This window comes from Mauremys reevesii, linkage group 1, assembly GCF_016161935.1.
Source record: "Mauremys reevesii isolate NIE-2019 linkage group 1, ASM1616193v1, whole genome shotgun sequence".
Classification (NCBI taxonomy): domain Eukaryota; kingdom Metazoa; phylum Chordata; order Testudines; family Geoemydidae; genus Mauremys; species Mauremys reevesii.
In genome coordinates this window covers 49,900,833-49,915,672 of record NC_052623.1, presented here as the reverse complement: position 1 = coordinate 49,915,672, position 14,840 = coordinate 49,900,833, and the positions used below count along the sequence as shown (strand labels likewise).

Here is a 14,840-nt window from a genome sequence, read left to right as displayed (position 1 = left end):
GTGTGGGTTACACTGACCTTTAGGCAGACCGGCTTGCTGGTGATATCACAGTGTAAGGCAGGGACCTGTGCAGCCTGTAAAGCCCTCAATCAAAAGGGAGTGGGACAAGAGACAGGTGATGGCTGGAGACCTGAGTGGGCACTCCTGGAGTGGACCCACAGAGTAGGGGGATACAGGTGTGGTTACCCTGAAACTATGACACCAGGAATTTATCATTTTTAATCGTGGCTCTGCTGTAGTTTGGGGCAAGTGATTTAACCTATCCCTGTTTCCTCATCTACACAATACAGGGGTGGTGCTTACCTGCGCCCTTTGGCTGGTATGAAGGTTAGTTTATATTTGTATGACGGTTTGAAAATGTAAAATCCTATGTAATTTTGGAGAATACATATAATATTATTTAACTATCTCATACTCAACTAGCATGGTGATGGGTGCAGTACAAGAACCAGGACAGAAGAGAATTCAGAAATCTTTAAAGTACATTTTGACTCTTTTATAACATATATATTGTCCTTAGTCAGTGTATCCTGTGACCCAACATGTTGATGAATGAGGCGCTGTGATTTGTTCGTGTAGTTTTTATTTCATCTAGCTATCTCTTGGGCTGTGTTAGAGCAGCTATGCATCACCCTGCCACAACAGATTTCCTCTATCTGGCTGCAGTAGGATGCCCTGTATTTAGGCATGGCTGTGTTGAGTAAAGCCTCCATAGTAACTCCTACACCTTCCCTACCCAGAGCTGCTGGGGAAAGAGGGTGTGGCTTGGGCATCTCTACCTCAGCAAGTAGAGTAGCACCTTAGGGCTATTGGCAGCCAGCCCAATTTAGAGAAGCCCTGAGGCTGTGGGAACAGGCCAGCATAGAACAGCCCTGGAACAAGGGGGAACAGAGCTGGTTATTTTTTCAGTATTTGTTTGGTTTCATAGCTTTCAATTGGATATTGTTTGATTGGTTTTATATACATTATATTTAATGAGAAAATGTCCATTCCAAAATAAATTGTTATATCAATTAGTTATATAGCAATGAAAGCTGGATGGTCTGTCTTGGAGAGAAGCTGATGCCATGCAGGGAGGCCACTGAGTACAGCAAAAGAGCAATGGTGGCAGTCATTTGGTCTTTCCTTTTGTTGAAAGAAAAGGTGCAGAGTAGCGCATGTAACTGGAAACTCTGGGATGTGAAAATTTTAAGAGGAACCGAGAATGTAAAACAGCTAATTTTTAAAAATATATTTGTATTTTGGGACCAGGGAAAATATATTGTACCGTTTGAAAAATGATAAATAATTATTAAGAACTAATCCTCCAATAATTTCTTAATGTGAGATTTTGAACCTGGCTAGTTTAAATTCTTCCAGGCATTCATTTAGAAATACATACTTGTCTTTAAACTGTGAAGCAATAGTCTGTTCTTTGTCATGCATGAAGGAGACAGGACACTAATATGAGGGAGGGTGCAGCTATGGCTGTGAGCCTTGTTCACTTCATGTTTTATAGTATTGCTCCAGGAAAAAAGGTGAAAATCATGGCATTTGAAACTATGCCTCCCTTCCTCCCTCCCTCCCCTCCAAAAAAAACCTCAAACCCACCCAAACAGACAACATTTTAAGCCAAGAAGAGAAGAAGATGATTCACTGAGAATTGTAGTTATTTGTCATTTGAGAAGATTCACTGAGAATTGTAGTTATATCAGTAAATCAGATCCAAAAGACCTATAAGTAAGACCAAGTTTAGATAAAAAAAAAGAGCTTGCTATATATTTTTTGTACAGTTGGATATCCAGTCACAGGCTGTTGCCAAAGGGACAAGGCATTTTATTATACAGACAAGGGCATCACCTGCGCTATTCTGCTGTCTCACAAAAATCCCAGGAGACTTATTTTCTGGTGAATTTATATGTTTTGAAAGACAAAGTTGGAAAACTTTTGCTTTTTTCCCCCCCTACATCTTTTTTTCTCTTGTTTGCAATTTTCTTTAGCTGATACTATAATTCTAGGAGACAGACATCTCAGCAGTTGTACATAGTCATGCTGGATATAGGATATTGAATATTGGTTTTCACTGGCCATGGAGGGAATGGATCCTTTCAACATTGGGAAACGGCTCTCTCTTGGAGCCTCCAGTTGCAAAGGAACATAATATTTAAGAAAGCAAGAAGGGTCTGCTACCTCCTCTGACTCAGCTGCCATGAAATCAGAGATAATATACTGTTGTTTATTAGATTGCTCCTATCTGCAGAAACTGAAACCAGTTTGAAGTCAGTGCCACTTAGTGAGGTATCCTCTGTAACCAGAACAGTCCCTCTATTTGGGGACTTCAGAGAAAATAGGGTGAATGAGAAAAAATCTTTAGTCTCCACCACAGATCACAACTTCCTGAGGTTGTAATGGATTCAATACCAGTCTCTTGCCATCAGTACTCCTGTCTCATTCACTCTTGTGCCATCTGTCAGCCATGCTGTCCATCAATAACCCATGGTGACCCAAGAGGAGGATCCGTAGGGAGAGAGGATATGCACAAGAACAGTCTTAGACAACAAGTAGTTGTAACGTATTACAAGCCTGTCAACTCACTGATCCAGTGTCTGGATACTGTTCTCTGCTGAAAAGTTCTGGAACCCAACAGAATCCATGAGTCCCCAGGGGTGGAACATCAAAGCGGGTCCATCACCCTGTTAGAAAGGTGGAACAAGACCCAGACCTCAGCATGGATGAGGTGATCAGACTGTGGCAAGGCATACTTAACATCTGTGCTGCAGATCAGATCCGTGTGTGTGTCATGGTTATCACCAGAGCTATGAGATCTCATGCCATTGTACTGGAGTTACCTATGAGTCATGGTGACTTCAGCATCATAAGAACACCATTATATTATCCCTAAAAGTACTGTCATCTGTATGTCATTCTTCAGAGTCCCAATGGAATATCATTACCAGAAGCACCCCCTGGTGCTCAGGTGTGTCTACATACGTGTAACTTGAGTAAATAATGTTTATCTATGACCTGACCTTAAACTTTTTGTAAAACAAATGTTTTTGTAATAGTTCTGAATAGCACAGTGGAAACCCTACATACACTTACACACTTAAGAGCTTTCTTGCTTTACTTTTTTATTCACTTCTATGTGCTGATGCCTTTTTTTTTTTGTTAAAGGCTCCTCATATATTAAGAATTCTTTTTACATATGAACAGGCATACTGGGTCAGACCAAAGGTCCATCTAGCTCAGTATCCTGTCTTTCAACAGTGCCCAATGCCAGGTGCTTCAGGGGGAATGAATAGAACAGGTAATCATCAAGTGATCCATCCCCTGTCACTTATTCTGAGCTTCTGGCAAACAGAGGCTAGGGACACCATCCCTGCCCATCATGGCTAATAGCCATTGACAGACCTATCCTCCATGAACTTATCTGTTTCTTTTTTGAACCCTGTTATAGTCTTGGCCTTCACAACATCGTCTGGCAAAGAGTTTCACAGGTTGACTGTGTGTTGCATGAAAAAATACATCCTTTTGTTTGTTTTAAACCTGCTGTCAGTTTCATTTGGTGATCCCTAGTTCTTGTGTTATGAGAAGGAGACAATAACACCTCCTTATTTACTTTCTTCATACCAATCATAATTTTATAGACCTCTATCATATCCCCCCTTAGTCATTTCTTTTCCAAGCTGAGAAGTCCCCATCTTATTAATCTCTCCTCATATGGAAGCTGTTCCATACCCCTAATCATTTTTGTGGCCCTTTTCTGTACCTTTTTTAATTCCAATATATCTTTTTTGAGATGGGGCGTCCAGATCTGCATGCAGTATTCAAGATGTGGGCGTACCATGGATTTATATAGAGGCAATATAATATTTTCTGTCATCTTATCTATCCCTTTCCTAATGATTCCCAACATTCTGTTAGCTTTTGTGACTGCCACTGCATATTGAGTGGATGTGCATTACTTTGCATTTATCAACACAGGATTTCATCTGCCATTTTGTTGCCCAGTCACCCAGTTTTTATCAGCCTCTCTCCCAAAGGTTGATAATGTCATCTTTTGCCTTATCAAGTATCTCACTGGTATATTCATCATGTGATGCTGGACTGAGTTCTGTAAAGGAGTGCAGTACAAGTCACTTACGTTTTTAATAAGCTCCAGTGAGATACTTCACCTGTCTTTTTTTAACACAGAAATCATGACGTCTGGTGTCAAGACATTGATTATGGAGCCAATGTTGTTGAAGTAACCAGATTGGTCCAGTGACATTTCCTGAGCTGTGATGACTGAGATTTTTCCTGTTTATTATATGTTTGGGTATTGAAAGAATAGGAATGGTGTTGATTGTAATTAATAGTTGGAGTCAGAAAATATCTGCTTATAAATGGCTTCCTACTCATCCTCCACTGCCGCTTTTCTGCTACTGCTATCTGTTAATGTTCCATAGAAATCTCTGGAATGTTAGAACATGCTATAAATCTCATAATAAGCAAGGACTAAATATTGGCTTTGACTGATGTTTAAGTATCCTAGCTAGGTGTAAATTCTTTCTGTGTGAGTGTGCTGTATGTTTAACTTCATTAGATGTAAAAGCAAACATATTGATTGTGTAGTGTCAATAGTTATGCACAATTTATAATCAGTTTACGCCATACCTTTTTCCTGGTCTTTCACTACATTTTGAATCAAATGTATAATATTGGGTAGAATGAGTTAACCTCAGTGTGCAGTAATCCACTAATTAAAAACATATAGGCATAATGTGGCTTGTGGACAGTGTTTCGTTAATGGGATGCCACAGACTGAACAGCTATTGAGGTTGCTGAAGAAACGCATTTCTTTGTGTATTGGAGTACACATTTGATTAATTGGCCTCATAACCTCAGTTTACAATGGAATATATTTTTGTTAGTAAAACTAATTGTTTTGTTTTAATCTAAAATAGTATAACATGCCCTTGCTGTTAACCCACAATCCTCTTGGATACAATAATTGGAATTGTATTACATTACAGCTGTTAAATAGCAATAAAATGTTTCTATTGTAATACAAAATTAATGTTATGGATTTGTTTCATTTTAACCCTTTTATGATGGATTTCTGGAAAAAAAATGTATATCCATTAAGCTAATTAGGGCATTTTTAATATATACACCTCTACCCCGATATAACGCGACCCGATATAACATGAATTAGGATATAACGCGGTAAAGCAGCGCTCCGGGGGGGGTGGGGCTGCACACTCGGGCGGAGCAAAGCAAGTTCGATATAACGCGGTTTCGCTTATAACGCAGTAAGATTTTTTTGGCTCCCGAGGACAGCGTTATATGGGGGTAGAGGTGTATTTTGATAAACTGGAGCAATTTAAACTATTCTAATCAGTATTTTCATATTGCTCATTCGTAACACAGCGTGAATAACTTTAATTTTCTTGTATGTTGCAGAAAAATGACCTTTCATTAAAGAGCATAAGAATAAGTCACCTTACTGTAAAAAATCAAGACTACAAAACTAGTCTAACTGATGAAGAAACAAAACCTACACCATATGTTGTACAATGGGTACTACAAATGATGAGATGGTTTCAGTAGAGCAGACTTCCTCCTTGAACCCTCTGTGTTTTGAATGTGGCCAGCAACACTGGACAAGGGAGAATCATTTGTACAACTATCAGAATGAAGTGGATGATGACTTGGTCTGCCATATTTGCCTTCAGCCTTTGTTGCAACCATTAGACACCCCTTGTGGACACACGTTCTGCTACAAGTGCCTAAGGAACTTTTTGCAGGAGAAGGATTTCTGTCCATTGGATCGAAAAAAGCTCCATTTTAAACTCTGCAAAAAATCCAGTATTCTCGTACATAAACTGTTAGACAAATTGTTTGTTTTGTGTCCCTTTTCTTCAGTATGTCAGGAGGTAATGCAACGATGTGAGCTGGAAGCACATCTCAAAAACAGGTGAGCAATGGAGGGGATTGTCTAGTACAGCTTGTTGTATTGTTAGGATAGTTTTAGTAGCAGTCTAAATTGTGTGGATTTTATACAGTCAAATTTTGTCAAATATTAAGTATAGAAGATGTTTATTGACAAATCTATTCCTGGAACAAGTCAGTCGCTCGTTATTTAACTGTGCTTGGGTTCTTTTTTTTTTTTTTTGAGGGGAAGCAGATGCACTTATAAAAGGTTTGATTTTTTTTCTGCATGTTTCATCCTGTGAGTTTTGGAGCATCGTCAACTCCCAGTGAATAGGAATAAGACACTTAGCACTTTGCAGGATTTGGTCCCTTATGAGCAGACAGGGTGGATTGTTCTATATAACCTGGGAGGTGTAATTTCTGGAGTATCTTCCTTGGTTTTGCTCTGTGGTCTGTCTCCAGACCTGAAAGGAGTTGAGCTGCAGTGCACTGTGCTATAATGTGGTTATAGGGTGAGGGATAAAAATGGCTGCTATAGAGCAACTGAAAGGGATTATTTGAGGGCTTGGTGGCCCACAAAGAATGGAGGTGAAAACCTTAAAACTTCACCAGACTGCTTGAATGTATACTGTACTTGCTACCCTGGTGAAGCGATGGCCAATGAGATTTCTTTGTAAGATATTACTCAAAGGTTTAGGGCAGGGGTCGGCAACCTCTGGCACGTGGCTCACCAGGGTAAGCACCCTGGCAGGCTGGACCATGGTTCGTTGTCCCAGGCCAATGGGGGTGGCAGGAAGCCATAGCCAGCACATCCCTTGGCCCACGTCGCTTCCCGCCACCCCCATTGGCCTGGGACAGTGAACCACGGCCAGTGGGAGCCACGGTCGGGTGAACCTGCCGACGCGGCAGGTAAACAAACTGGCCCGGCCCGCCAGGGTGCTTACCTTGGCGAGCCGCGTGCCAGAGGTTGCTGACCCCTGGTTTAGGGCCTTCTGCTACACAAATTAAAATAAACCTGGTAATTTTATATTTCTTTCCCCTCTTACTTCCCAATGTCTTGAAATATTGAAAGGAGAGCAAGATAAAGGGGGAAAAAAATACAAGCAACCAAATTAGAGAAGATGAAGTTATGTAACTTGACCCGCCAATGTCTGCTATATGCACAGTTAAGGAAGGTACTGTCTAGTAGTACTGTTGTGTTGTGTTGTCTAGGTAGTATTTCACTCTTACATGTAAACTGTCATTTTCTGTAATAAGAATGTTAACATTCTTTGTTTCATTGGGTGGCATTTCATTGTTTTTGTTTTTCTAAACAATATTTCAGGATATTTTCAGTAAACATTTAGAGGGTTTTATTATTACTCTTATTTCATGAACTGAAATGGGGCCAAACAGAGTCAAATTTGAGTCATGGACAAAAATGTGGGCATCTCATCACATTTGGTGTGAGGAACTGAAGTATGACAGTGATAACGAGTTAATGTGTTGGAAAGCTTTGTGAATATGTAACCCCTAATAAGTGTCACATTTTAAAGGGCTTGGGGCTCTTAAAATTAAAATAGGAGAGGAATATGGTCAAGCATTAAATGAAGAGAGGGAGGTGATGGATAAATCAGAAATACGGAATGCATCTGATGCCAGGATTTAGTTTTTCCACCCATAGATGTTATTTCATTCGAGTCTCTTTACACATGCATCGTGTTTTTATATTTTAAACAATGCATTACATACACTATTGAAAGTGGAGGTTTCCATAAAATTCTGTCTCTGCCTTTCTTTGGAAAAAGGTCCAACCCTCTCCTCCAGTGAAATAACTATTTTTAATTTGCATTCAGCTTTCTGACAGCAACTTTCACTGTTTTTCTTCATTCACGGCAGGGTCACATCTAACCTACATGATGGTGAAAAAAAATCTGATTTGGCTAACTGTATAACCCTAATATATTAAATCCCATTTAAAAAAAAAAACAGAGAAAGTAACAAGATGCATCCTGAACATTAAGTTCAAATGATATTTCACTGTTGTTGTCCTCAACCTTCCTAGCTTTCTTCCATTATTTGTCATTTCTTTCTCAATTGAGTGAAATTTAGATTCAGTGCCTCATGGCAGGGACTTGTCACTTTTGGTGTAAAACACCATGCACACACTTCAGCACTATATAAAATCATTGTGTGTCTAATGCACAAGTCATATAATGAGGTCTAATTTAAACTGAATCATTATTCCCATCAATCAGTCTGTAACAACATTTCAGTTGCTGTGTACCATGCATATGGAGTTCTCTTTCTGTTGATGTGTGCTACTGATAACCTTCCTTCACACATTTTTTATACCTGATAAAGTTGTTTTTCAATATAGCTTATTTGTAAACATTGGAATACCTTTATGTAAAGTACCTCTACTGGCATAAAAGGTGCAATAAATGCGTAGCTTGAATTTGATTTGATAAGGATTGGTGAATCCAATAAAATACTACTACTGATTATTAAATGTTAGATAAATGTACAATTCAGTACTGTTGTAATCTTTGTCATAGATATTACAAACCAGCTTCAGTGAGCACTCGGATGAACATGCCCGCTTTTCTAAGAAATGAAATATACTTGGTTAGCCTCACTGTTAAAAACATTCAAACTCAGAATTAAAATTTCCAGTGAAATAATAATTGGCTTCATTTAAGCAGAAAGGCTGCAAGAAATTTCATAATATCCACCAGTCAACTCCAGAGTGTGTGGTAAATGCAAACCATTCTATCAAGGATATTAGAAGCATGAGGCACAAATTTGATGATTTCACGGTCAATAATCACCCCAAGTTACCTCATTGCTTACTTAGAATCCCCTTGATTTATCAGTTTTTCAGGTTGATCAAATTTGCTTGGGAACCACAGCCCCTTAGAGTCAGCCCTTGTACTTTATTTCCTGAGCATGTGGCATTCAGAAATCTTGTTGATGTTTAATAACTAACCATGGTATTGGTACCTACTTTATCAAAGATCATTTACTTGACACAGGTCCAAGAAAACCTTACTTAACTTCTGCAATATTTGATTTAAATTCAACTTACTGAGTCTTCAGATCTAATCAAATTCCATTCTAGAAAGGTACAGCTTTGGTCTAGCACAAAGCACTTTTGGTTCACATGACGGTTAAGGCCCTGTTTTAGGGGGTTTTATTATTATTATTTTTATTTAAGCTGAGCCACAACTTGCCATCCAGTATTAAAAAGTGTAGCCACTTCAGAAGGTACCATAACACTCCTCCATATCCCCCATTACTGAACATTAGTGCTTCCTTTAAAAGGAATTTTTTGTGGAAAGATAAATTCTTCTTCGAGTGATTGCTCCTATGCATTCCAGTTAGGTGTGTGCGCCGCGCGTGCACTGCTCTTCGGAAGATTTTTACCCTAGCAACACTCGGTGGGTCGGCTGGGCGCCCCCTGGAGTGGCGCCGCTGTGGCGCCGCTATGGCGCAGGATATATACCCCTGCCGCCCCATCCGCCCCTCAGTTCCTTCTTCCCGCCCGTGACAGCCGTTGGAACAGTGGAGCGCGGCTTAGCTGACCTCCACTTCCCTAGCTACTCGTAGTTTCTCTCGTTTAGTATATAGTTCAGATGTTTATAGTTGTAGTTAACTTTATTTGTTTGTAGTATAGTATTTATTTTCAGGGGTTCGGGGTTTATCCCCTTCCCCTCACCCAGTGCCGGGTCCGATGCCCGGTCCACAGGGTTTTACACTGCTTGGCCGGCCACAAGCCGATGCCGACAAGAGATCCTCTCCTAAGTGCCTCGAGGGATCTCAACTAACAGATAAGTGCCGCATTTGTGAGGCCTTTAATCCGAGAACAAAGGGGAGCGGGACTTTCGTCTCAAGCAGCTCCTGAGGGAGGCAGCTCTTGCTCCTCCGCTCTCGGCGCCGAGCGCTGGTTAGTCTTCAAGGAGTGCTCCCTCGGCACCGCATCGCCGGTATCGCCAAGGCCTCCCGGCACTGGCCCTCGCTGGCTCTGACGTCCACTCGGCATGGTTCCCTCTCCTGGAGGATGAAGAGGCACAATATACTTGCTGCGTCCGAGCCGCCTGCTCCGCAGCCGAACGCTATGCTCAGTCGGAGCGCCCGGCACCGATGTCGGCCGCGGCACCGACAATATCCGCACCATTAACTCTGGCCAGGCAAGAGCTGTCGAGTCCGGTGCTGGAAGGCTCCCCGGTACGAACCGTGGTAGAGCTCGCTATGAAGCTGCGTCCAAGTGTTGCCACGAGGTGCATTTCATGGCTCCAGTTATCGAGCCTTCCCTCGCAGCTGCTGTACGCTATACAGGACTTGCCCTTCAATGGCAAAGGCCTGTTCTCTGGAAAAACGGGCCCTAGGCTGCAAAGCCTGAAGGGCAGCAGGGTCACTTTGCGCTCTCTCTCGGCATGCACACGCTGGTGCTTTAGCGCTGACCTTTCCGTCCCCAGCCTCACCGCTCTTACCCTGCGCCTAGACAAAGACAGGACTTTGCCAGCAGGCGTCACTTACGCGGTCGTAGGCGTCAATCAGGCCCCCAAAGGAGCCAAAATTAAGGTCCTTCTAACCACCAATGGGGCAAAAGCCTACCCATCCTCATCCCTCTTAGGGACCCCTCTCACGAGCGATTCCTCTTGCAACAGGTGCGGACGCTCCTCTTCATCGGAGCTATACAGGAGGTACCTAAGGACGAAACCTAATCCCCTAGGCGAAGGGAGGTCTCAGACCTATCCTAGACCTGCGGGACCTCAACAAGTTCACGATGCACATAAGTTCCGCATGGTACCCATGGGGACCGTCATCCCATCCTTGGATCCCGGAGATTGTATGCTGCCCTCGATATGAAGGGCGCGTATTTTCACGTCGCCATTTCTCTTCCACACAGAAGGTACTCCCGGTTGGGGGCCTACCGTCGTTTCCAGTATACGGCCCTCCCGGTTGGCCTCTATACAGCCCAAGTGTATTCAAAGTGCATGGCTGTAGTCGCCGCCGCCTCTCTTCGCCACTGTCGGATACACGTTCTCCGTATCTAGACAATTGGCTCATTCGAGGGACCTCCGGGCCCAAGTTACCAGTCATGTGGGCATCGACACGGACCTGTTCCTGTGTCTAGGCCTGATGATCAATAGTAAAGGCCACTCTGGTTCCCACACAGGGAGTAGAATTCATTGGGGCCATCCTGGACTCCAGTCTCACCAGAGCCTGCTTACCTCAGCCTCAGTTTCATGCGATGGTAACAATTGTACAAGGTCTACGGACCTTCCCGACAACTTTGGCTCGCACTTGCCTAGGTTTCCTGAGTCACATGGCTGTCTACACATTTGTTTCCAAACATGCCAGGCTTCGCCTCCGTCCACTTCAATCGTGGCTCACCTTGGTGTATCACCCGGGCAGAGATAGCATACTCATGGTCGTCTCGTTCCCCCTGAGCATCCTAGGCTCCCTTGACCGGGAGTCAGTGCCCTCCCTGGTGTATCCAGGGATGCTGTTCTATTCACCCCTCGGGGTCCCTCATGACAGACACCCCATCTCTCAGCTGGGTGCTCACCTGGGTCAGTTTCGCACTCACGGCCTTCGGTCGGCTCAAGAGCTGGCCTTACACATCAGTGTCCGAGAGCTGAGTGCAGTCTGCCTTGTATACCAGGCATTTCAGCTGGCGGATCGCCTCAGCAGATCCTTCCTGTCTCACAAGTGGTCGTTTCCTCCGGACATTATCCATTCCGTTTTTCGGAAGTGGGTCTTTCCCCGCATAGCCCTCTTCACTCCCGCGAGAGCGAAAAGAGAGAGAAGTTCTCCTCATTCCAAAGCCTCTCCCCGGGCTCAGTCTTGGAGGGGTTTTCTGATGCCGTGGATGAGCCATCGGCTGTACGATTTCCCACCGTTCCCACTGGTTCACAGGGTCCTGCTAAAACTCCGCAGGGACAGAGCGCACCTGATCATGATAGCTCCAGCGTGGCCCAGGCAGCACTGGTACACCAGGTTGCTACCCCTGTCGGTAGCCAACCCTATTTCCCTACCTCTTTGCCCAGACCCCATAACGCGGGATCACGGCAAGCTTCACCACCCAGACTTGTAATCCCTGCACCTCACAGCATGGCTGCTGCGTGGCTAAACCGATCCGAATTACATTGTTCTGCCTCGGTTCTACAGGATTCTGCTGGGTGGTTAGGAAATCTTCCACTCGGTTAACGTATCTGGCAAAGTGGAAGCGTTTCTCCTGCTGCTATGTAACGCACAATGTTTCTCCCGCCGAGGTCCCGATCCATTCCGCCTTGGACTACCTCTGGTCTCAAACAGCAGCACATGGCGCGGCCCTCATTAAGGGCACTCTTGGTAGCCATCTCTCCCTTCCACCCAGCAGAGAGTGGCCGCTCCGTATTCTTACACCTTGTGGTTTCTAGGTTCCTCGAGGGCTTGGAGCGTTATACCCCCCCAGTTGGCCCCCGCCAAAACCTGGGTCTTCGACCTGGTTCTAACCATATGATTGCCCATTCGAGCCACTGATGACATGCTCGCTGACATACCTGTCCTGGAAGACAGTTTTTCCTTGTAGCCTTTCCATAGGCCAGACGAGTCTCCGAGCTTCAGGCGCTCACGATGGACCCACGGTATACTGTCTCTCTCAAGGACAAGGACAGTTGTGACCACGTCCGGCCTTCCTCCCTAAAGGTGGTGTCAGCCTCTCATATCATCCAGGATATCTTCCTTCCGGACTTCTTTCCGAAGCCTCACTTATAGCTAGGAGAGCAACAATTGCCCTCCCTAGACGTCCGTAGGGCATCCGCAATCTATATCGAGCGGACAAAGCCCTTTCGTAACGCCCCCAAATCTTCATCGTGCTGGCGTGCCAGATGAGGGGCATGCCTGTGTCCTCCTAGAAGATTTTGTCTTCGATGACGTCGTGCATCCGCACCTCCTGTGTTTTGGCCCATGTTCCATAGAGCCACCTTACTTCACAATCCACCAGGGCTCAGGCTTCTCTGCTGCCTTCCTGGCTCACGTACCCTTTCAGGGGATGTGTCGTGCAACTACCTGGCCCTCGGTCCACACCTTTGCCTCATTGGCCCAAGAGTCCAGAGATGATGCAGCCTTTGGCTCAGCAGTTTTGCATTCTGCAACATCTAACTCCGACCCCACCGCCTACGTAAGGCTTGGGAATCACCTAACTGGAATGCATAGGAGCAATCACTCGAAGAAGAAAAGACGGTTACTCACCGTTGTAACTGTTGTTCTTCGAGATGTGTTGCTCCTATCCATTCCAGACCCGCCCTCCTTCCCCACTGTCGGAGTAGCCTGCAAGAAGGAACTGAGGGGCGGATGGGTTGGCAGGGGTATATATCCTGCGCCATAGTGGCGCCACTCCAGGGGGCGCCCAGCCGACCCACCGAGTGTTGCTAGGGTAAAAATCTTCCGAAGAGCCGTGCACGCGCGGCGCGCACACCTAACTGGAATGGATAGGAGTAACACATCTCGAAGAACAACAGTTACAACGGTGAGTAACCGTCTTTTTAAACCTTTTATAAAAGCCTCTTTTGCCAGAGAAGAACCTTTTGAGTTGCTCAGTGGCTGGAAACCAGCATATTTAATGTGTAGATTCATACATGACTATAGCAAGATTTACAGAAAAAATCATTGCCATAAATGCAAAACCTATTATTCAAAAGTAAGGAAAATCCAAAGGATTGGAGTTTGAAAGTTCCTTGCTTAACACCTATTCTCACCTAGATTACAAGCTGTGTTCCCATCAACAGGATGCCCTGGTGAAAGCCTAGCTCATTGCCACGCTTGGTTGCTGGGAAGGAGGAAAGTGCTGGGATTCCTACCAGGATGCTGTCCCTGGCCCTTGTTTTGGGGGCTCATCTTTCATATCAGCCTCTAGCGACTAAGTGTCTGATGCATTTGAAGCTTTTCTAGTCTTCCAAAGCTCCAATTGCTGGAAGGGTGAAGGAGCTTTCTGTGGCTTTTCCCACTCTTGACCCTCCTGGCTACTGAGAGAAGGGGTCCTTATTGCTGCTCTCACCCCTCCTCCAGCTTCCAAGCTTGCACAAGAAAGGGTGGAGGGAAGAGAGAACTCCACAATGTAACCCCTCCTCCCGAAGATTTTTTGGGTCCTCTCCCCCCCCCCCCCCGCACTCCCAAAGCAAATAGATACCGCCAATGCATGGGTTTGCTGCTGACCTGCTGCTCCTAGTCCTGGTAGATCATGATACGTTACCTCTTACACACATGGCACCATGATCTAAGGGAAATCTATTTTAGACCATTTTGGAGATTTTAAAAAAATGCTAATACCACCTCTTCTATTATTCATAAGTAAAGATGGCCTGATTTTACAGATAGTATAATCTGAAAAATAATGCCAGTAAAATGGATTTTACATTCTAAAGTTATGATCATGTAGCTTGTTGTGTGAAGATAGATCCCTGTGCCCTCACGGAGACCCACTGACTTCAGCATGACTCTGCCTGAGCACTGTAGGCTACCCATATACAACAGATTTCAAGATTGGGTCTCCAAAATACTTGGAATAAACAAAATAGGTCAAGGTATGTGGTATGGTCTGGAATTTGTATTGGCCACATGTCTGGAATGGTCTGCGTAACTTGCGCATGGTTTCAATATTTGAATAATGCACACATACTGTGCATGATAAATCCCTTTATCTAGATAATAAGATTCCGGGAATGTCACTCTGAAGCCTAAAGTGTCTGTGCTAGTGTGAAATGATGGAAGTAGCTACAAGTATGGTTAAGAACACTTTTTTGTTCAGAGTATCACCAGAGAGAATCATCACTGGGATTCATAGTCTATTGCCTTCCAATGTTTACGTTTTCAGCCATTTGACTTTACTAATTACACTATGAAGTGTGCAGCTGCAGTATCATCATGACATGTATCTATGCCATGCCTAGAGTCCTAGCATTGTGAGATCAGGTAAC

General features: G+C 44.1%; 1 protein-coding gene across 3 annotated transcripts in view; it reads left to right on the top strand.

The window, feature by feature from the left end:
- Nucleotides 1–14,840, top strand: part of LNX2 (ligand of numb-protein X 2) — a 95,466-nt gene that overhangs the window by 53,194 nt on the left and 27,432 nt on the right. For all 3 annotated transcript variants that reach the window (XM_039489130.1, XM_039489135.1, XM_039489123.1), the window contains exon 2: nucleotides 5,425–5,938. In XM_039489130.1, the coding sequence (XP_039345064.1) occupies nucleotides 5,538–5,938 (401 nt within the window). In that variant the 5' untranslated portion in view covers nucleotides 5,425–5,537. The remainder of the gene's footprint in view (nucleotides 1–5,424; nucleotides 5,939–14,840) is intronic.